Below are 24,219 nucleotides of genomic sequence, written 5' to 3'. Positions count from 1 at the left end.
AGTCAAGCCTTTTTGCTCTCCAAACCTGAGGTTGGTGACACTCTCATTATCTATCTGTCAGTATCGGCTTTAGCAGTAAGTTCCGTTCTCATTCGAAAGGATGGTAATGTCGAACGGCCTGTCTACTACGCTAGCAAGGCCTTACAAGATGCGGAGACACGATACTCCAACATTGAGAAATTGGCTTTAGCATTGGTCATGTCTGCTCGAAAACTTCGCCCTTACTTCCAAGCACACTCTATCATCATGCTTACTAATCATCATCTTCGACAGATACTCCAAAGTCCTGACACTTCCGGATGAATGATCAAATGGGCGATAGCATTGGGTGAGTTTGACATCTCCTACCAACCAAAGCCAGCTGAGAAGGGCCAATCAGTGGCAGACTTCATCGTCGACTTCACATATCCTGTTGACATTGTTTCTACGCCTAAAGAAGTGGTTTCATTACCCTCAGAAGCTTAGAAAATCGAACCAACAGCTCCAGCATGGAGTCTATATGTTGATAGCTCGTCCAACCAACAGGGTTGTGGAGCAGGACTAGTCCTTACGACCCCTGACAAAGTGGCGATGGAGTATGTTCTTCGTTTCAAATTCAAGACGTCGAACAATGAGGCCAAATATGAAGCCCTCCTAGCAGGCTTACGTTTGGCCAAACACCTTGGGGTTAAACGAATTGATATCTTCAGTGACTCCCAATTGGTGGTTAACCAGGTCACCAACAACTTTGACGCTAAGGATAGCTCTATGGCTGCATATCTGGCACAAACACAATTATTGCTTAAGCACTTCACTACCAGATCACCCAAATTCCCCGAGCAGCAAATAGTTATGTAGTTGCTTTGGCTCGCCTCGTCTCAGCGGTGGAAGACAAGATTGGGAGAAAAATTCAAGTCGAATTGTTGGCAGCACCAAGCACCATGGCTGCGGAAGTGTGCAACTTACAACAGGGGGATAGTTGGATTACCCCAATTTATAGATTCCTTGCTCATGGCACCCTTCCAAATGACAAAATCCAAGCTAAGCAGATTCGATACAAGGCTACCCGTTACTTGATCATTAATGACCAACTCTACAAGCGTGGTTTTAACCTACCATACCTAAGATGCCTTATGCCCGTAGAGGCGGAAACTGTCTTTCAGGAAATACATGAAGGAGTTTGTGGAGATCATGCTGGATCTCGATCCCTAGCACATAAGGTTTTTCGCCAAGAATATTATTAGCCAACACTCCACCAAGATGCCATCAGAATATCCCGCTCAAGTAATAAGTGTCAAAGCTACGCAACTATTCCTCACTCCCCTCCCGAGCCGCTCACTCCTATGATCAGCCCTTGGCCTTTCGCCCAATGGGGACTTGATTTGATTGGCCCAATACCTGCAGGGAAGGGCAAGGTTCGCTATGCAATCGTTGCAGTTGACTACTTCACAAAGTGGGCCGAAGTAAAACCCTTGGCAACCATTACTGAGGGAAAAATAGAAGACTTCGTATGGAATAACATCTTTTGCATATTCAGCATTCCCAATGCGATAGTCACTAACAGGCGACAGTTCGACAACAATAAGTTCAGGATGTTCTGCTCTAAGTTCAACATCAACTTATGTTTTGCCTCCCCAACTCATGCCCAGTCTAATGGACAAGTTGAAGCCATCAACAAAATAATCAAGCGAACTTTGAAAACCAGCTTGGACAAGGCTAAAGGTTGTTGGCTAGAATTTGTACCCCAAGTTCTTTGGTCATACAGCACTTCGTATCTGACATCAACAGGAGAAACCCCATTCTCACTTGCCTTTGGTACAGAGGCAGTTGTCCTAGTTGAGCTTGAGCAAGCAACGTTCCGAGCCCAGAACTACGTGCAAAGCGAAAATGACAAACAACTTACCCTCAACTTAGATCTAGTCGAGGAACACAGAAACCAGGCTCACTTGAGGAATGTCGCCTACAAACAGCACATCTCCAACTACTATGACTCCAGGGTCAAACCTCGTTCTTTCAAAGTGAGGGACTGGGTATTGAAGAAAAGATTACTCTGCGACAGAGTCCCGAGTGAATGAACACTTAGTCCAAACTGGGATGGACCGTTTGAAGTTGTTGGCATCAGTCGCCCTGGCTCCTACAAGCTTAGACGCTCCGATGGCAAAACCCTTGGCCATCCATGGAACGCTGATCACTTGAAGTAATATTACAAGTAAACTCACATTGTACAAGTGTTAAGCTTCAGCCGTTCGGCATCCTATATAACGAAGATTATTTGGCATGAATTCAATAAAGAGGTGATTTAGACAACTTGATCCTAATCCTCTTACATTCCTAGCAATGAAACACTCGGGTTCAAAGCCTCAACATGAATGCTTCCAACATGAAACAAAGCCTAAGTATATGTCAACAAGACTATACAAATAAACGAACAGCTTCACAGTATATTCGTTCAATCATACATTCCAACACATTCATAAATAAGCCAACTATGCTTTGAAAGGGTTCAACATATTTTGTGTCATTCGACACTTGCTACAATGTGCCTAGACACCTTGCCCTTATTCTCACCAACCAGGTGATGAAATGTACAACTCGTACTCTCCTTCATGCCACCAACCAGATGATGAAATGTACAACCCGTACTCTTCTTCATGCCACCAACCAGGTGATGAAATGTACAACCTGTACTCTAATATCATTTGGCAACTTGTCATTCATGCCACCAACCAGGTGATGAAATGTACAACTCGTACTCTCTTTCATGCCATCAACCAGGTGATGAAATGTATAACCCGTACTCTAATATCATTTGGCAACTTGCCACTCATGCCACCAACCAGGTGAAGAAGGAACTCATCTTCATGCCACCAACCAGGTGATGAAATGTACAACCTGTACTCTCCTTCATGCCACCAACTAGGTGATGAAATGCACAACCCGTACTCTAATATCATTTGGCAACTTACCATTCATGCCACCAACCAGGGGAAGAAGGAACTCATATTCGTACCACCAACCAAGTGATGAAAGCAACTCACCATTCATTCCACCTACCAGAAGACGAGTGGTATAACTTGTACATGTAAACTCCTAGCATTCACAAATAATCAAAAACCCTCAAGCTTGACAACTCAACTAGGGGAGCACTTATGCCCAACAAGAGTTATAGTCACCAATAAAGCCTTATTGTAAGCCAACAACAACTTCAGTGCATGGCATATGAAGATCAAGCTATTCAGCCTTCTTGCTTCTGCTTCAAACATTTCCCCACTGTAACAATGCAAACACTACAACTCGTAGAAAGCTTCACACACTCTTGATCAAGACAATGTGAAGCAAAATCAATTTATGGTACCAACAAGAGCTTCATCAATGGAGGGCAACCACAATTCTCAAAAGCTTCACACACTCTTAATCAAGACAACGTGAAGCAAAACCAATTTATGGTGCCAACAAGAGCTTCATCAAATGAGGGCAACCATAATTCTCAAAAGCTTCACACACTCTTGATCAAGATAGTGTGAAGCAAAATCAATTTATGGTGCCAACAAGAGCTTCATCAATGGAGGGCAACCACAATTCTCAAAAGCTTCACACACTCTTGATCAAGACAGTGTGAAGCAAAATCAATTTATGGTGACAACAAGAGCTTCATCAATGGAGGGCAACCACAATTCTCAAAAGCTTCACACACTCTTGATCAAGATAGTGTGAATCAAAACCAATTTATGGTGCCAACAAGAGCTTCATCAAAGAAGGGCAACCACAATTCTCAAAAGCTTCACGCACTCTTGATCAAGACAGTGTGAAGCAAAACCAATTTATGGTGCCAACAAGAGCTTCATCAATGGAGGGCAACCACAATTCTCAAAAGCTTCACACACTCTTGATCAAGACAGTGTGAAGCAAAACCAATTTATGGTGCCAACAAAAGCTTCATTAATAGAGGGCAACTACAATTCTCAAACCTTCGAAGCAAATTCAAGACTGTTCGAAGCAAATTCAATTTATATGGTTCATCTAAACCTTCGACTACTACAAGGTGTGGCTTGCATCACAATCTCTTGCTCACCAATGTGGAAGCAAAATTTGTATATGTTGTCTCTCCCACATTTTCAAATTTCTAGTTTCCCATAAAAAAATAAAAAATAAAAAAGGGAAATTCAACAAAAGCTTCAACTCCAAAGCTTCACCAACAAAAGCTTCATTAATGGAGGACAACAACAAATTCTCAAAAGCCTCACACTATCTTGATCAAGATAGTGTGAAGCAAAATCAATTCATGGTACCCAACAAAAGCTTCACCTACAAAAGCTTCACACTATCTTGATCAAGATAGTGTGAAGCAAAATCAATTCATGGTGCCCAATAAAGCTTGACCTACAAAAGCTTCACTCACAAAAGCTTCACCCACAAAAGCTTGACCCACAAAAGCTTGACCCACAAAAGCTTCACCCACAAAAGCTTGACCTACAAAAGCTTGACCCACAAAAGCTTCACCTACAAAAGCTTGACCCACAAAATCTTCACCTACAAAAGCTTCACACTATCTTGATCAAGATAGTGTGAAGCAAAATCAATTCATGGTGCCCAACAAAGCTTCAACCTCAAAGCTTCACCTACAAAGCTTCAACACCAAAGCTTCATCTACAAAGCTTTAAAATATATATATATATATATATATATATATTTTTTTTTTTTTTTTTTTAATTTTTTTTTCAGAAAAAAAAATTCGAAAAAAAAAACATTTCGAAAAAAAAAAATTGCCTAGGCCTCCTCTTCTTTGGGCCTAACAACTTTCATAACAAATATATATGAAGAAGGAGTTTTGGGCTACCACTTAGAAAGGAAATGCCTCATTCGTCAACTCCCTCGACCGGAGACTTGGGGGACTCCTACCATATGCTACTGCACCTTGATACTCGGAAGTCTCACGACCACTCAGTGACTTGGATTTTTCAAGTCTCCAAACGAGAAGTTTTCCTCACTCTGGAAATTAAGGGAGCACTACCTCAACCTACATGCTTCACTCACAAAGTTTCAACATACAAGCTTCAACAAAAGGAAAAATTCAAAGAACTTAGTGAAGAAAGCCTTGGTGTATTTAACACAATACGTTGAAATGAAGCAAAGCTTGTTTATTGATATCTCCGATAAGTTAAAAATATGTACATATACATGAATCAAAATAAACAAACAAGAGGGAGCCTTCACAAAGGTTGCACAGGAGAAGTCTCAGCAGTCGGCAGAGCCCCAGAAAGAGGAGGCACTATAGGGTGATTATTCGGAGCCTCAATGCTAGGCAGAACCCCAGAAGGAGGAGGCACCGAAGGTTGATCATTTGGAGCTTCATTACGCGGTACAGCCCCAGAAGACGAAGGCAATAAATGCCTTTGGAACAAACCCACAAACCTCTAATGATCAAGTAAAATCTGACCCTCAAACTACTGCAACTGGTCGAGCTTCCTCTTCATGTTTGTAGCATAGTCATGTGCGAGCCTGTGCAACTGTTTATTCTCATGCTTGAGCCCTCTGATCTCCTGTTTGAGACTTATCACTTCAGCCGCCAATGATTCAACTTGGCGGGTTCGAGCAAATAGGCGTTGGGCCATATTAGACACAGAACCTGCACACTGAACACTGAGAGCTAGAGAATCCTTAACAGCCAACTCATCAGACCGTTTGGAAAGTAGTCTGTTATCTTTGGGAGTAAGAAGGTTCATGGCCACCACCGCAACGGTCGTATCATTCTTCATCACAGAGTCCCCAACGGTAAGATGACCAGTAGGGGATAAGAAGGATGGGCGCCATATGTTGTCTTGAGAATGCATGGCTGCCGCTTCACCAAAGTTCAAGTCAAAACGAAGGTCGGATGGGCCATACATTCTCAGAAATGATGAAGGAGAAATGAGGTGCAATAAATCTCTTAAGTAAGGGGAAAATTCCTACAAGCAATAACTCTCTGAATGTACTCCTTGCATATAATTGGTGCCCTTATAAAAGAAAGGGCAAGAGGGCCGTTGGTTCAAAAATCGAAGAGGCACCACTCTCCGGATTCCGAAGAGGCACCACTATCCAAACTTCGAAGAGGCACCACTTTCCACACGCAACATCAGCTCATCGGGTACCACAGATAACTTTGCCAAAGATCTCTGACAAAGTTTAGACACATAAATTTTGAAGGTCCAGCTACCCTACTATTACCCACAAGCAAGGTTCTAAAAAACGCTAGGCGCTAGTCGGGCGGCGGGCTGGCGTCTAGCGCCTAGGCGGCTAGGCAGGTTCTAGGCAGGCGACTAGGCGGATTTATATAAATTTCTTATGTATTATATGAATTAATTAAATTTACTATATCAATTGTAAATAATTATTGAATAATATGTTATTTCTTATAGAAGAACGTACGTATGTGAATGTTTTATGTACATATATAATATGCTTGTTGATGCGTAAAATAAGTTAACACACAAATTAACCCTCTTTTTGACAATTGTAGTATAGATGTAAGTAGGGTATCGTTCTAGGCCGGGGATTAGGAGGGATTGCTAATCTATTCTAAATTAATTTAAAAATATTAAACAAGACTCAAGGACACAAAACTAGGCTAAAAACTCTAATAACTCGAAACACACTTAGAATGACTCAAAATAATGAAAACAATCAAATTAGACACTAGGAACTGAAATGGACGGAAATTGAATTAAAAGACTAACAACAATGAAAACTAACTAAATAATATAATTTAATAATGGGGGGGGGTTTGGTTTTGACGAGAAGTAAATTAAACTTAAATAAATTACAGAATTGACAAAAGCATGAAATTAAGGTGGAAGGATAGGTGATGAACTAGCTAGAGGGTTCTTCTCCACACATGACACATATGCAACCTAAATTGATTTTCAGTTGTTCTTTCAATAAATTGTAAATCTCAATACTTCAGATTAACCGTGAACAGCACTTTTTTAATCTTCAAGTTTTCCTTAAGTTATTGAATTGGACGGAAAAACGCATACAACAATTCAAAACATTCTTCAAAAGTCCCCTACGTGAAAAGCACAATAGAGATACAATCAAAGATCATTAAACTTTGTGAAAACTATAAGCATTGACGAGGCATTCGTAACTATGAAAAGCATGAAACTTATGCCAAGAATTTACTTAACGTGATTGTGACTAGCAACCTTCACTACTTGTGAATATAAGTTCATAACGATTAGGTGAAACTCCCTTATATTCTAGCGTCAAATTCATGCATGTAAATTAAGTATGCATTCTTAATCGACATACAAAAATAAGCTATCAATCAAGCAGTTAAGCAAATTAAATCACAACTCAGAAATCACAACTGAAGGTAATCAATTCATATTACAAATATATTCATGGCTTTGAATTAACCTCTAGCCAAAATAAATTTAGTTACACATTATTAAAACAGAAATAAAATATAAGTTTGGAAAGATTTAACCGAGAGAGAAGGCAGCTTTGCTCCTTCTGTTTTTCTCCCTGCTCTCTGCGCCTCATCCGTCTGCTCTGCTTATTTTTTATTCCCGCGCCTTCCTCTATTGCTGCGTCAGTCCTTGGTTTCGCACAGTTTTCTGTGCTTCCCCCCTCTCTCTCTCCCGTCTGTTCTTTCTATCTCTCCGTCTCTTTTCTTATTTCTTCCCTTGTTTCTGTCGGTCCCCCCGTACCCCATGCGCTCCTCTCTTTCTTATTTGCCTTTCATTTCTTTTTTTATTCCTTCTTTTTCTTCTTTATTTTCTGCCTTCTGCTTTCCACTCGTGCCCTGCACTCCTCATTTTATTTTCTATTCTCAGTGTCTCTCCCACTCGTCCCAATTTATTTCTTTTCCATTATTCTTGCCGTGCATTTTCTTCTCCCTTCACAACATGAATCATGATGATGTTTCAAACATCATCATGACTTATCATTATTATTTTTTTTTTAATTTAATTTAAAAGCTGATCTACACAGACAGTTTTGACGAATTTATTACATAAAATTTCACTTGTTCTATTTTTATTTTCTTTGCATAACAAATCCTATAAACACAAAAATAACGTAAATAGCTCAAAAATATAAGGAACTAACTAAGAAAAGACGAGTGAATTCGAAGTAAAAATATATATAAATATGATCCGATCAAATACCCCCACACTTAACTTTTGCTAGTCCTCGAGCAAAACAAAGAAAACAAGAACAAGAAGTAACAAGAAAAACATTAGCTTCCCCCTATGTGACCCTCATAGAATTTCATTCGAGAACACAAATCAACAAGAACCATAGCTGGCACCAAACAAGCTAATCCAAGTTCATCTTCCTTATTCAAATATTAGCAGTAATCTTTAAATCATCCTTGAAGTGTAGTGTGTGAGATAGCCATGCTAATGCAATTTCAAGTTTTTTTATTTTTAAAATCATCATATGCAAACTAGCGACCATCTCACGGGATATGCACTCAATCACACATGTGTTTAGTTTTAATGTGTTTCGCTCAAAGAATCAAATGTGAAATTTCTACCATAAGCTTGCATAAAGATCACTTCTCCACAGTCATAATTGCAAAACTTAAATCAAGAGGACTTTTATTGGATGTAATGAGGTTTAGGGATAGGGTTATTGAAACGATAGAATAGGAAAACACAAGTTCCAAGCTACATTGCAAGCAATTCTTTTCTTTAGATTTATAAGAACTCAAGCTCTCCAGCAATTCTTCTAGCACCTCCAACCACACCCTTAAACTGAAACTTTAAAAACTTTTTATTTCATTTGTATACAATCTTTCTTTTTCTTTTTCTTTTCTTCTCTTTTCTCTTTTTTTTTTTTTTTTTTTTAAATACAAACATGAAATACCCCCACACTTATTCTTTTGCCAAACACATTCAAAGTACTTCACAAACGTTTCTCATAAGACAATCTCGCATTGCTCGCTTGGAAAGGGTAAGGAAAATGTTTCAGGTATAAGGGTAGACATATCTGGTGATAAGAAATAAAAGGCTCAACATACACGGCTCAAATTGGCAATCAAATGATATCATTTTTCTTTGGGAAACATGGTTATTTGGGCCATAGTGGTAAACCTAATGCCTCTATCATTTCCAAATTCATGCAATCAATGACAAACATTTCGAAAGATCGTTACGCAAGTTCTAGAGATGTATCTCACATAAGTTCATCACACATGAAAAAATAGGAGTGTATGAAAAATGCACACACTTTCAATAGGCTCAAAAACTCACATAGGATGTATATGGTCACTAAATTCACATATGAAGCTTTAAGTCATGCTTTAGTTTCACATCAACAAGGCTATGTGCATTTGGTTTTTCAAAGATGATCAAACATGTACAAAACTAACAAGAGAATTAGGAATTTCACAAAACACATGTTAACTAAGTTCTTGATGATCATGGTTCAAATTTTATCCAATTATATCATTGGGTCGGGAAACTAACAAAAATCTAATTCAAAACAATAAGGGAAACAAGACAATATTTTTGGATTTTTAAATTCTCCGATTTTTTTTTTTAATTTTTTTTTTTTAAAGAAAACAAAACTAATAGAGAAAACAAAAAGCAACAACACGGAAACAAATGAAATTCTAGAGATGTCTACCCCCACACTTAAACTGGACATTGTCCCCAATGTCAGAAAACACTATAATGCAAATAAAAATAAATAAATAAATAATAAGAAACAAAATAAAGCAATTGGACTGAAAACTTCCCTAATTTGCAGTAAAATCAAGCGATGACCCCCAAGCTAAAATTCTGCAATCAACTTCAAGGGTGGAAATAACCAAAAGTTCCTGCAAAGAAAATAAATAATTCAGTTAAGTAACGTAAGAAAATGTAAAATTGAAAATCACGACAAAAGACAATGAATAGAACTAATAAGTGATCATTGGTCGTGCTTGTTGACTTTCCACAGCTTTCCTCTTGAACGGGGTGACACTTAGCTTTTTACTTGCAAGTGATGATTTGATGATATTGTACGGCGAGTCTTTGCTCTTTAGCAATGTTGCAATTCCTTATTTGTTCTCCAAGCAGATGTGGCAACTTCTCTAGTTCTTCATCTCAGACTCATTCCGCTAGGATGATTATGCAAGCTGCATTCTTCTCTGCTTGTTTCTTCTGCATGACGGGCAGGCACGAGGGAGAGGTGTTGGTCTGTTTCTTTCTTCAATCTTTCCAAGTGCCCACCTCTTGCTCCCTTTCTCCTTGTCCTTAGTTGAGGATGAATCAGCGAATTGTCTCCACATGCTTCGAGGTATCATCTTCACTTCCCTTATAAGTGAGAAACAAAGCGAAGGCATAAGATGATGAGTACTCGAGAGCAAGAGCTGGCTGGAGAAAGGACAGGGAGAAAGCATGATATAAGATACTCTTGCTTTCAACCTTCATGATATGAAATACTTTTGCTTTGGATGGGTTGTTTGCAGAGGTACCCCAAGGAATAAGGAACACTGAGTGACTCGAGAGAGTGTGTTGGAAATACATTCTCGGAGATGAAGAAGTGCTGAGAGGGTGTGCCTTTGCTGTGGAAGGCGAAGGTAGATACTTATAGGACTTTTCTTCACAATCGGAACTATTCTCTCACTCATTGTCGGTAGCCGGTGGATGGATGAATAGTACAAATTACGCGCTTTCTGACAAAGCTGCCCGTAATTTCCGCAAAGCTGCAAGTTGCATGTGACGAGTGACGACACGTCTGGACAAATTGATCTTTTGAAATCCGGGGTTCGGCTCGTGGTTTCTGAGCAAGCCCAGCTTTTGAGAAATGCAACGCCTCTTTTGAGAAAAGAATCCGGCTTTTGAGAAAGGAGCCCCGACTCTTCGATTTGCGAGAGGACGCTTCTTCGATTTTTGAGGAGCGCCTCTTTGATTTCTTTTTTTTATAGAGGCGTTAATTTTGTTCCACAACACACTTGAGCTCCCTCTTGTAAACACTCCCTTCTTGCACTTCCAAAATCTTAATCTGTCCGATCTCTTTTTTCTTTACCATTCTGAAAAATGTCTGGCCCTTCCGATCGTCGTTTTGACTTGAACATTGGTGAAGAGGCAGCTCTGCCTTCACCAGACAACATATGGCGCCCATCTTTCATATCCCCTACTGGTCCTCTTACCGTTGGGGATTCGGTGATGAAAAATGACATGACCGCTGCGGTGGTGGCCCGGAACCTTGTCACCCCCAGAGATAACAGACTACTCGCTAGACGGTCTGATGAATTGGCGGTTAAGGAGTCTCTGGCTCTTAGCGTGCAGTGTGCGGGTTCTGTGTCCAACATGGCCCAACGCCTATTTGCTCGAACCCGTCACGTTGAATCGTTGGTGGCTGAAATACAGAGTCTCAAAGAGGAGATTAGAGGACTCAAGCATGAAAATAAACAATTGCACAAGCTTGCACACAATTATGCCACAAACATGAAGAGGAAAATTGACCAGCTGCAGGAAACTGATGGTCAGATTTTACTTGATCACCGGAGGTTTGTGGGTTTGTTCCAACCGCATCTGCCTTCGTCTTCTGGGGCGGCACCACGTAGTGAAGCTCCAACTGATCAACCTCCGATACCTCCTCCTTCCGTGGCCCCGCCGACTGCTGAAGCTTCGCCGACTACTGAAGCACCACCTGACCAATGAATGCTATTAGTTTACACATCATTGTAAAATATTTTTACTTTTATGTTTTTTTTTTTTTAAATATGTAAATTAATGTAAAAAGACTTTGTTTAACCTTCCCCCACACTTAAACTAAATAACACAAACTCACAAAAATCAACCAAATAACACAACTAACTAAACAAAACAAAATGAAAGTAGTAAAGATAAGGGTGTAAGTTGAATGCTTGGGTTGCCTCCCAAGAAGCGCTTGCTTTAACGTCCGCAGTCGGACGAATCTTTCCTTTAAACTCCCCTCGGCTCCAAAGCATGGAATTTATCTTTTAATGGGAGGTGATACTTGAAATGATTCGGCAATGGTTTAAATTTAAGAGTGGGTGCCTGAATCATCAAAATCAGAAACATGTTAGTATAAATTAAAATTAAAATTGGAGAAGATGGCTTACTTTCTTTTTCCGACACAAACTCAATGACAAACACCACATCTTTGAACATTTCTGGGACTTTGAACTTGGCCAGGTTTACTATGATGGTTGTGGCTTGTCCCGTGTCATCAAACTCAACTGCTTTGGGCTTGATTGTCTCATGCACAGCCTCTTGGATGTATTCTTGATATGTTTCAACCACTTCATTTTCTTGAATCCCTTTTCTTGGTGTGCAAGGTTCTTTGAACGTTTCAATACCATCGGGAACTTGTTTTGGTGCACCAAGAATTGGGATATCACTTTGCACCTTTGGAAGAGCTTCCACAATGTCTTTTTCACTCTCTTTGATATTTGGAATCAAAAACCTGCAAGGACAAAGGACATTCGGTGGAATAATGTTAGAATGAAGTGAATTTAGAACTTCCTCACCTGAGTTGGATGACATAGGGATTTGAGGAGCTTGCAGCAAGAATTCTTCTAAACTGCCCAGGTCGTCCTCCTCCTCTTCTGCTTGCAGCAGCAATTCATCCATGTTCGGGCTGTGTTTGGATGGTTCTGGGATAGCTTCATCCTTCATGTCACCTTCCAAAGTGATGGCTTCATCGATTTCACTTTCTGCCTTTGAATTTGCAATGTTTAAGTTGGAAAGTTCACTTTGATCTCGAATCTGTGCCATGAATTCCACAATCTGCCCAACTTGCATATCCAATTCGTCCACTCTTTTGACTCGGTCTTGCATCTCCTGGTTTTGATTTTCTACTCCCTGATTCAAAGAGGTGAGTAACTTATTAAGTGTATCATTATCCAAGGACGTACCTGAATTGAATTGGGTTGATTGTTGTGGTGGCTGTGACGGTTCATATGGCCACTGATAGAACTCTTCTGATGGCGGCAATTGTTCTTCTTTTTGTGAACCCTGCGTCAAAGAAATTAGTTCTTCAAGAATTTCATTATAATTCACGGGCATACTTTGATTTGATTGGAATTGTTGTGGGGGATGATGTGGTGGCTGCATAGGTCTTGAATAGAACTCGTCTTGCTGGCAATATCCACCTTGTTGAAATTGTTGAGGTTCATCCCACATATAATCTGAATTACCTCTCCAATCTGAATTGCAAGCGTTGGAAAACATGTTGCCCCTTGATTGGTTATGGCCTTGATATCCCCAAACATCTTCATTTACAGAAAATTGAGGACTTTGATATCCTTGCCCATATGGCACATCAAGTGTAGGGACACTTGGCATTGTGGTCCGTTCGGCATTATGAGTCAATTGAGCAGTGAGCTGTGCCAATTGAGCTTGAATGGTCGCAAGTGCCATGTCTTGCTCCATTTGTACCTAAAATCAAAGAAAGAAAAATAAATCAAATATCAAAAGTAAAATACACAAACACCAATATAAACATAAACAAAAACAAAAATAAAGGGATTAGCAAAGTTGCTAATCCCCGGCAACGGCGCCAAAATTTGATGCGTAAAATAAGTTAACACACAAATTAACCCTCTTTTTGACAATTGTAGTATAGATGTAAGTAGGGTATCGTTCTAGGCCGGGGATTAGGAGGGATTGCTAATCTATTCTAAATTAATTTAAAAATATTAAACAAGACTCAAGGACACAAAACTAGGCTAAAAACTCTAATAACTCGAAACACACTTAGAATGACTCAAAATAATGAAAACAATCAAATTAGACACTAGGAACTGAAATGGACGGAAATTGAATTAAAAGACTAACAACAATGAAAACTAACTAAATAATATAATTTAATAATGGGGGGGGGTTTGGTTTTGACGAGAAGTAAATTAAACTTAAATAAATTACAGAATTGACAAAAGCATGAAATTAAGGTGGAAGGATAGGTGATGAACTAGCTAGAGGGTTCTTCTCCACACATGACACATATGCGACCTAAATTGATTTTCAGTTGTTCTTTCAATAAATTGTAAATCTCAATACTTCAGATTAACCGTGAACAGCACTTTTTTAATCTTCAAGTTTTCCTTCAGTTATTGAATTGGACGGAAAAACGCATACAACAATTCAAAACATTCTTCAAAAGTCCCCTATGTGAAAAGCACAATAGAGATACAATCAAAGATCATTAAACTTTGTGAAAACTATAAGCATTGACGAGGCATTCGTAACTATGAAAAGCATGAAACTTATGCCAAGAATTTACTTAACGTGATTGTGACTAGCAACCTTCACTACTTGTGAATATAAGTTCATAACGATTAGGTGAAACTCCCTTATATTCTAGCGTCAAATTCATGCATGTAAATTAAGTATGCATTCTTAATCGACATACAAAAATAAGCTATCAATCAAGCAGTTAAGCAAATTAAATCACAACTCAGAAATCACAACTGAAGGTAATCAATTCATATTACAAATATATTCATGGCTTTGAATTAACCTCTAGCCAAAATAAATTTAGTTACACATTATTAAAACAGAAATAAAATATAAGTTTGGAAAGATTTAACCGAGAGAGAAGGCAGCTTTGCTCCTTCTGTTTTTCTCCCTGCTCTCTGCGCCTCATCCGTCTGCTCTGCTTATTTTTTATTCCCGCGCCTTCCTCTATTGCTGCGTCAGTCCTTGGTTTCGCACAGTTTTATGTGCTTCCCCCCTCTCTCTCTCCCGTCTGTTCTTTCTATCTCTCCGTCTCTTTTCTTATTTCTTCTCTTGTTTCTGTCGGTCCCCCCGTACCCCATGCGCTCCTCTCTTTCTTATTTGCCTTTCATTTCTTTTTTTATTCCTTCTTTTTCTTCTTTATTTTCTGCCTTCTGCTTTCCACTCGTGCCCTGCACTCCTCCTTTTCTTTTCTATTCTCAGTGTCTCTCCCACTCGTCCCAATTTATTTCTTTTCCATTATTCTTGCCGTGCATTTTCTTCTCCCTTCACAACATGAATCATGATGATGTTTCAAACATCATCATGACTTATCATTATTATTTTTTTTAATTTAATTTAAAAGCTGATCTACACAGACAGTTTTGACGAATTTATTACATAAAATTTCACTTGTTCTATTTTTATTTTCTTTGCATAACAAATCCTATAAACACAAAAATAACGTAAATAGCTCAAAAATATAAGGAACTAACTAAGAAAAGACGAGTGAATTCGAAGTAAAAATATATATAAATATGATCCGATCACTTGTTTAGGAAAAAGAAAACAAAATATTATCTAAATAATTCATAATTTATATAACCTTTATATATATATAGCTCAAACTTTTAAAATTATAAAACACCCACGTAGTGTGGGTGGATCTCAAACTTAGACAACTTTTTAAAATATAAAAAACCCACGTAGTGGGTTTTCATAATTAAAACATGACCCTTCCAAGCAGTACTGCAGTAGCTGGTCACCTCACCTCTTTCACATCACCCCAGGTCTCTCACTTTTAATGCGATAAACAACTTAGCTAGCTGGCCCTTCAAGCAGTACCTTTCCTTCTTTTTCAAACAACCCACGTCCATAATTGTATATATTTATTATTATAACACACACTCTCTCTCATCAAAGATCAAGTCTTTTGTGGGGAAAGTGGAATGTCATTCATTTGTATAACATAGACCTATTTGTTTCTTCTTCTTCTTCTTTTTACCCTTTAAGAATTGGTTCTCAAAGCGCCACCACAGACTTCTCTGGAAGCTCGACCCCATTTTTTGATCAAGGATTCAAAACACAGACAGAGAGAATCAGATCGTCTAGAGTTGGTGAGGCCACAGTTGAACAAATCGGATGACTACCGCTTTCCAAAGTTGCTCTCTCTCTCTCTCTCTCTCTCTCTCTTCGCACTCTTTCTTCCCTCATCTTCATGGAAACGAGCTGTAAAAATTTGTCGGAGCTCTGCTGCTACGTAAGAAATTGGAAGTTGTAGATCCGCCTAACTTCGCCAGCCGCCTAGCCCGCCTAGGCGCCGCCTAGAGCCCAGTCGCTTTTTCCCACCGTTTTGCACTAAAACGCCATGGCCACCCTCCGCCCAGCGCCTAGGCGCTGCCTAGGCGGCTGCCTAGGCCGTTTTTTAGAACACTGCCCACAAGGGTAAAGGAACAGCACCACTGCTTGATAACTAGAAAGTCTCAATGTATGTCAACCTCCGTGCTCCGTGGCAAGGTAGACTAGCAAAAATGCCCAACCTTTACTCACATTCGAGAAAACACTCCCAACAGGATTACTTTCTCAAAAATTGAAGAGACACTTCTCTCCGAATCTCAAGAGTCAGACTCCCAACAGGTTGTTTTCTCAAAAATCGAAGAGGCACTGTTCTTTAAATCTCAAGAGCTAGATCCCCGACATGATTGCTTGTTAGAAAATCGAAGAGGCACCGCTCTCCGAACTTCGAGAGCCAGATTTCCTTGGATAAAGCTTGTTTGCAATCTTCACACGCAACATCAGCTTTCCAGATACCACATACCACTTTTTCAAAGCACTCTGACAAAGTTAAAACATGTGAACCTTGCAGCTCCCATTACATTGCTATGACCAAGAAGGGTAAATGAATAGCATTATTACTTGCTTAAAAATCGAAGAGGCACCGCCATCCGAATCTCGAGAGCCAGACTCCCAACAGCATTATTACTTTCTCAAAAGTCGAAAAGACACTGCTCTCCAAATCTCAAGAGCCAGACTCCCAACAGGATTGCTTTCTCAAAAATCGAAGAGGCACCGCCTTCCGAATCTCGAGAGCCAGACTCCCAACAGCATTATTACTTTCTCAAAAGTCGAAGAGGCACCGCTCTCCGAATCTCAAGAGCCAGACTCCCAACATGATTGCTTTCTCAAAAATCGAAGAGGCATCGCTCTCTGAACTTTGAGAGCCAGATTTCCTTAGATAAAGCTTGTCTGCAATCTTCACAGGCAACATCAGTTTTCCAAATACCACATACCACTTTTTCAAAGTGCTCTGACAAAGTTAAAACACGTGAAACTTGCAGCTCCCACTACATTGCTACGACTAAGAAGGGTAAAGGAATAGCATTACTACTTGTTGTTAGAGAGACTCCTATATATGTCGACCTTCATCCTCCACAGCCAGGCAAACCTGCAAATAAAAAAAATGCTCAACTTTTCTTGACATCCGAGAGGGCACTCTCAGCAGAGTCTCTCAAAATACTCAGCTTATTTTCTTTCCGATAATACCTCTGCAAACAAGCCACACCAGAGCAAGAGTATCTCATATCATCAGGGTTAAAAGCAAGAGTATCCCATATCATGCTTTTTCCCTTTCTTTTTCTTTGGCCTTGTTCTTACCTGCAAGACAAGGAGAAAAAGAGCAATCAGTCAGCACTTGGAATCAAGCTTTAGTCAGGAACTGACTGCCTGGAACCCCTTGCCTGATTACTTACCTAGCATTGCTCTCGAGTACTCATCTTCAACATTTTATGCTTCCAAAGAAGATACCACATCTGCCTGAGGAACAGATAGGGCAAGTGAGAAAGATACAAGGAAGCATGTGGAGACAAGCATAACAGAACACGTGCCGATACATCCACTACTTTGTCAACAGCAAAAGTATCCCATATCATCAAGGTCGAACGTACTCTAGATTTGATGGACTTGTTTTGACCCTCAAATTCTTAAGTCGGCCTTATACTCTTGAGGGAACCAGAAAACCCTCTAGCCCAGTTCAAGAATAAACCTGTGGAAAGTTACTTCTTCAAAAGAAAAAGTATCTCATATCATCTCTTCTCCATTTGCTTCTCCTTATCCTTGGTGCTATTTACGACACAAGGTTGCTTGCTTGGAAGTCTGATTGCTTACCTTGTCTGTTACCTCATTCGGAAAATCTCCTAGCTCAGTGACTTGGGGGACTCCTACTATAGGGTTTGTATCACACTTGACCAAGCTCGAAACTACAAGTAAGCTTCAAGTGAAATTGATACATTACCTTTTGCATCTTCATCGGTTAAAGATACCACCCCTGGATGGAGGAAAAGTACTTCCAGAAAAGATGCTACATCTACATATGAGACAGATAAGGCAAGTGAAAATGATACCACACTTTGGTACTTAGAAGTTTCATGATTACTCAATGGCTTGGATCTTGCAAGTCCCCAACTGAGGAGTTTTCCTCACTCGGGAACTTAGGGGAGCATTGTTTGTACCATACTTGACCAATCCCGAAACTACTGAGCACCAGTCAACGTTATACCGTCAAAGACCCAGAAGAGTTTCCCTCCAACCAGGAAGCTAATCACAGCGCGACACGTGTCGACATCAGAAGCCAATCATAGCGCGACACGTGTCAACATCAGAAGCCAATCACAACACGACATGTGTCAATGTCAGAATGAAACTAGAAAATCTCTTCTATAAATAGAGATCATTCTCTCACAATATTTCCTAATGTCATTTGTACTAAATCATTCACTTGTACTCACTAAAGGAGAGTTTGAACCTATGTACTTGTGTAAACCCTTAATAATTAATGAGAACTTTTATACTCCGTGGACGTAGCCAATCTGGGTGAACCACGTACATCTTGTGTTTGCTTCCCTATCTCTATCCATTTACATACTTATCCACACTAATGACCGGAGCAATCTAGCGAAGGTCACAAACTTAACACTTTCTGTTGTACCAAAGTCCTCACTGATTTTGTGCATCAACAAAATCATTCAGCTGAAGCCAACTATTATGATTTTCATTCCATACATCGTCAAGAACAAGTAGGTAGTGTTTCCCATCCAATTTCATTCGAAGCAGAATCTGCAAGTCCTCTAATTCCATAACCATTTTTTTCTGCTGACCATTTCGCAGATGAGAAAATTTTGACTCTTGTAATTCATCTACAGTGCCAGTACTCAAAATCTTCGAAGCAATTGATCGCACATCGAAGTTTCCATAAGCCCACACACACATCTTAAGTTGAAAATAGCTCACTACCCTCTCGTCATTGTACAACATTTTCGCAAGAGTAGTCTTCCCCAATCCCCCAATACCAACAATGGCCGCGATAGACTCATTCTCTCGGTCGCATTCCCACATCAAAGATCTCACCATCTCCTTTTTATCTTTGTCTCTTCCAATTACAGTCGAATGCAACACAAAAGAGTGTGTCTCTTCCTTCTCGTAACCATTTTGGAGCCCAATATCTGCACAAACTGTCACCGATCTCGCCCTGAAGTTGAACTTGGAAATATCAGCAGCAACCTCATCTAGACTGTCTCTAATCTCTTTGATCTCGTGTCCATCTTGTAACGAAAGGCGAGATGGTTTGAAGGCGAAAAAAACACGCGTACCTGCAGCAGCAGCAGCTGATCTTTGCCGCCATTAGCTTAGGTTTCGAAAACATGAAACACGTTATCAGCACGGTACATAACATCTTTGAGCTTCCTCATCCATTCTTGCACCAAATGGCTCATTTCTTGTTTCTCCTCGGCATCGGAAAGAACAGCTCTGATGGTGGAAAGTGTGCTTTCAAGCTTGGTCAGGTCCTTGTCGATGCCGTAGATGAGGCCAAGTTCTTGGAAAGTGGAAGCACCAAGCTTCACCAGTAAGTGGGTGGCGATGCCAAATGGAACTGCTTCTACCATCTTTGTTTTGTTTGCTATTTGTGAAGAAGCAATCAGCAAATGGGAGAGAGATAGATTGCAATTTGCAGAGAAGAAGACCAGAGAAGTAGGAGAAATGAAGTCAACAGCACCCAAATGATGCATTCCACGCTCTACTTGGAAAAGGTGTCACATCTCGGCCTAGGCCCCCACCACATCCCGAGCTCGACTCTACCGTAACACGATATTGTCCGCTTTGGGCCTCGACCACGCCCTCATGGTTTTGTTTCTGGGAACTCACACGAGAACTTCCCAGTTGGTCACCCATCATGGGATTGCTCTCGTGTGAACCCGCTTAACTTCGGAGTTCCTATGAAACCCGAAGCCAGTGAGCTCCCAAAAAACCTCGTGCTAGGTAGAGATGGGAATATACATATAAGGCTTATAGGATCTTCACCTCTGGGCTATGTGGGATGTTACAATCCACCTCCCTTAGGGGCCTGACGTCCTTGTCAGCACACTTCCGGCCAGAGATTGACTTTAATACCAAATTGTCATAACCCGACCTGGCCCCCCACCACATCCCGGGCTCGACTCCGCCGTAGCACGATATTGTCCGCTTTGGGCCCCGACCACTGATAAGCTCATATTTATATATATTTTACATCAAATTCACTTGTCTTTTCTTAGTTAGTTCCTTATATTTTTGAGCTATTTACTTTGTTTTTGTGTTTTGTGGGATTTGTCAAGCAAATAAAAGAAAAATAGCACAAGTAGGATTTTTAGTAACAAATTCGTCAAAACTGCATGTGCAGATCAGCTGACTTTGGAAGCAAGTTGCGAACCGCTCAGAATGAATTAGAGAATGAGCCTTATATGTTTGGAAAGCTACGGATGTCTATTTTCTGGAAAATTTCGCGGATTGTTAATATCATTGTCCTAAAAGAAGTTATGGCCGTTTTAACACTGAAAGGTTTCCAAGACGCTGAGCAGTTTATAACTGCATTGAAGGCAATAAATCCAATAAAACTAGCAGCCAAAACTGATGCAGCCAAGAACAAGTCAGCTGACACCTCTTCAAATATCAGATGAAATGGAATTAAAAATGAGGATTAAGAGGGAGTAATTGGCATAAAGGCTACCTAAAGTGTTACAATTGTTTTACCACATTTCCTCTCACTTATTGTCATCACTAAATGGCTATTAGTGGGTGAGTTAAGGAGAAGAAAATGATGCAGCAAGAATGGGTTTAAAAGCAGCATTGGGGAATGAAGGAAGGGGGGAGGAAGCCTCGGTCGATTTCTTTCGGTTCTATCTTCTCAAACTCATGTCTATCTTTTGTTTTAACTTAAGGATTGTGTGTAACTAAATTTTTAGTAGTTAGGGGCTGTTTTGAAGCCCCGAATATGATTGCAATTTTGTTATGACATTTCGTTGAATTACTTTTATGAATGGATGAAAATTGGTTCACTACTTGTCTCATTGATGAATTCTTTATTTGTTTTCTATGGATGCATACGTAGTAAGCATATCTAGGATTCTAATGCTATGAATATGTGTGTGCCTGCCCTTGTCAAATGAGGACCTACATATATTCTAGAGTAGTACTTGTTAATTGTGATTAACATGTGAACCAATTTCTAGGATAAGTAAGACAACGCCAGTACTTACGATGCCTTGTGATGACTCAAACTCTTTTCGTTCTTAATGATTTCTACTTGTTAAACCTATGAACACGCCATTCTAGATTGCATGCTAGGGACTAAGTTAAGTTGAAAACGCCATTCTCTTGACATACTACATAAGAAAGAGTAATAGGTTGAGTTCTAACATTGAGCCAACTTGAGCATCTTCATCCGGAAATAAAAGAAATTTGAATGAAACATAACATGTTTGCATGATTATTTGGTGGTGGATAGCAATACCCCTAACTCGTTTTTCTTAATTTGTGAACTACTTAAAATTTGTTTCTGTCATGTTTTGGTTCGATTTAATTTAAATAGCAAATCAACTCCAAAAATCCCAAAAATTTGTGTGAGTGTAGCTTTGTGTGTCTAATATCTACATATAAAATTTCGTAGACTTTAGATATGTATAGGTCAGTCTAATAATTATTTTTCGGTGGCTGGTCAGTAGGGACAGCAACCCAGTTTTTGTGACATTATAGGTAGTTAGATAAAACAATCTTCTACGGGAAAGACCCTTATTTTCATATGCTACAATTGACAAATCTTAGTGTTAATAAGGAAAATCAATAGGACATTTGTGTGCTACTTTGTGGTGTGCTTTTAATCCTATCAACCACACCCTCACGGTTTTGTTTTTGGGAACTCACACGAGAACTTCCTAGTAGGTCACCCATCATGGGATTGCTCTCGCTCGAACTCGCTTAACTTCGAAGTTCCTACGGAACCTGAAGCCAGTGAGCTCTCAAAAGGCCTCGTGCTAGGTAAAAATGAGAATATACATATAAGGCTTATAGGATCCTCGCCCCTAGGCGATGTGGGATGTTACAATCTGACAAGTCCCGACCCCGATATTCCCTGAATACCCGGATAGACACGTGCTGACCGACACTCGAGGGTGACGAAATCCATTTATTGAATACAAAAGTAATGATTAGGAGGAAATATACGTGAATAATCATTAGAATCTAAAGGTAATAAACAAAGTTTAAGGAAATGTCTAGAGTGCACAGAATACGTTCTAATTAAAGATCACAAAATGAAATATCATTACAAGATATCACACAAGTGAATGATAGACTGCTATTGGTAGGGAAATGCCTTGTACGTTGTGTCGTAGTCCTCGTTTCTAAGATCGGAATGGGGGCGCAAAACAAAGGTGAGTGGACCAAGTTCATATATACAATAATAATAAAACAGTTATCAAGATACTAACCCCCACAGTTTATATAAAGAAAACTACTAGCATAATAAGTGATAGGTTTACTGAAAACCCTAGCATGCCAAAAACATCTCAAAAGACATATCGCGGAAATCAAAATATCAATCGTCTCATAGATCGTCTCGTAAGCGTGGTGTGCTGCCATTAAAATCACTAAATAAATATAACTCCCGGCCCTATGCCAGCACCGTGGTCTCTGGGCCCGTAGCCAGAGATTACCAACTCCCGGCCCAATGCGTGCTCTGTGTCCTTCAGCCCGTAGCTAGGGATTATTTCTCTCGGCTTAACTGCCAACACCAGATCCTCGCCCCAGGTGGTATAGTATCCACTAGGTACGCACAAATAGTTACGCCTCTCAAATATAACCACTTCATAATATAAAGTCATCCATCGTCTATACTATAAAGAAGGGTTTTTGAAAACATGTTCTAGCATCCTATCGTCATCCATCAGATAGTCTACCAGTTCATGGTTTTTATAGAAAATACGATATATTAAAACATAGCTCAATATAAGCCAACAATTAATTCCTTACAAAATAACGAGACGACAATCAACATTTCAATAAACACGCTTAATATAAAATCAGTTCATAAACTCGTAAGGCATGCATTTCATTTATGCAATTAAACTATAAAATTATGCAAATTTTACAAGGGATCCACTCACAGATACTCCGTAGCAGCAGAGTTGTGCGGAAAAGGATTAAGGAAATCCCCACTAGCAACTTCACCTAAGCACAAAAATGTACAATTTATCAAACTATGCGCAAATGATAGAATTCCAGGAAATGGACCCCAAAAACGGATTCAGAACATCGAAATTGGCCTAGGAAAGATTTTGGGTTTTGGGTCCTAAGGTTTTTGGTTAAAAAGGGCTAGGGTGAAAATGGGTGGTTTGGGCTTAAGCTTAAACCCACACACACGCATGCACGGCACAACACACACACACACACACACACGTGCACCACACACACAAACACACACACACTCACACAGACACACACACACACACACACACCATACACACACAGCACACGCACACAAGCACACACGGTATACCCATACCATACACATACACTCAACCCACATACATACCACACACACAAACACAACTGAAGTGATAAGAACGAGAATATACCACTATGAGTCTCAACCGTGGTCTAGAACGGCTGAGTTGGTCACGGAACTCGCCGGGTTCTGTGTTAGAGTTTCAGATATTTGAAGCTCTCGACTTCAATGGCAGAACACACAGAGGTGTTCTAATGATGCATGCAGGATTACAGCTGAGTTCCTCAAGCCCCAAGGATTCTAGATATGTGGTTATTTTGTTGGATTTGATAAATTTCGAAGAGGAAAGGGGACGAGAGCTCTCGCAGCTCTAGAGAGAGTGAGAGTTTCTGAGAAAGAGAGAGAGAGAGGGGGGGATTTCAGAAAATGAAGAGGGAGAGCTCGGGAAGAGAAGAAAGCTAGGGAGCTGCCACTTGGCAGTTTAGGAGGAATGAGGTATCTAGATCAACGGCTAGGATTAAATGAGATAAAAGACTAAATTGATAGACTTAAACATGTTTCAGGGAGGAATATAGAAATATAAATAAAAATGTGGGGGTGGGTGTAACAAAAGGCGTCCTAATCCCTTCCACCAAATACACCAAAGCCATAAATTTGGGCTCTTTACAAACATGGGCTAACTTTAAAGTTATAATAATTTTAGCCGTTGGATTAAATTTCAAGGGCCCGAATTTGTGGCCTTGGTGGATTTCTCTACTTGCTCCTCTTATT

At 39.9% G+C, this 24,219-nt stretch overlaps 1 protein-coding gene across 1 annotated transcript; it reads right to left on the bottom strand.

Annotated features, from left to right (window-relative positions):
* Nucleotides 1-18,626: 18,626 nt before the first annotated feature.
* LOC139193007 (putative disease resistance protein RGA4) lies at nucleotides 18,627-19,573 on the bottom strand. Its single transcript, XM_070815961.1, has 2 exons — nucleotides 19,356-19,573; nucleotides 18,627-19,299 (listed from the first exon to the last, which is right to left on the bottom strand). The coding sequence occupies exons 1-2, from the start codon at nucleotides 19,571-19,573 to the stop codon at nucleotides 18,627-18,629; spliced, it is 891 nt and encodes a 296-aa protein (XP_070672062.1).
* Nucleotides 19,574-24,219: the final 4,646 nt, after the last annotated feature.

This window comes from Malus domestica, chromosome 16, assembly GCF_042453785.1.
Source record: "Malus domestica chromosome 16, GDT2T_hap1".
NCBI classification, from domain to species: domain Eukaryota; kingdom Viridiplantae; phylum Streptophyta; class Magnoliopsida; order Rosales; family Rosaceae; genus Malus; species Malus domestica.
The sequence above is the reverse complement of the archived record's forward strand: the minus strand, read 5'-3'. Positions and strand labels throughout refer to the sequence as shown.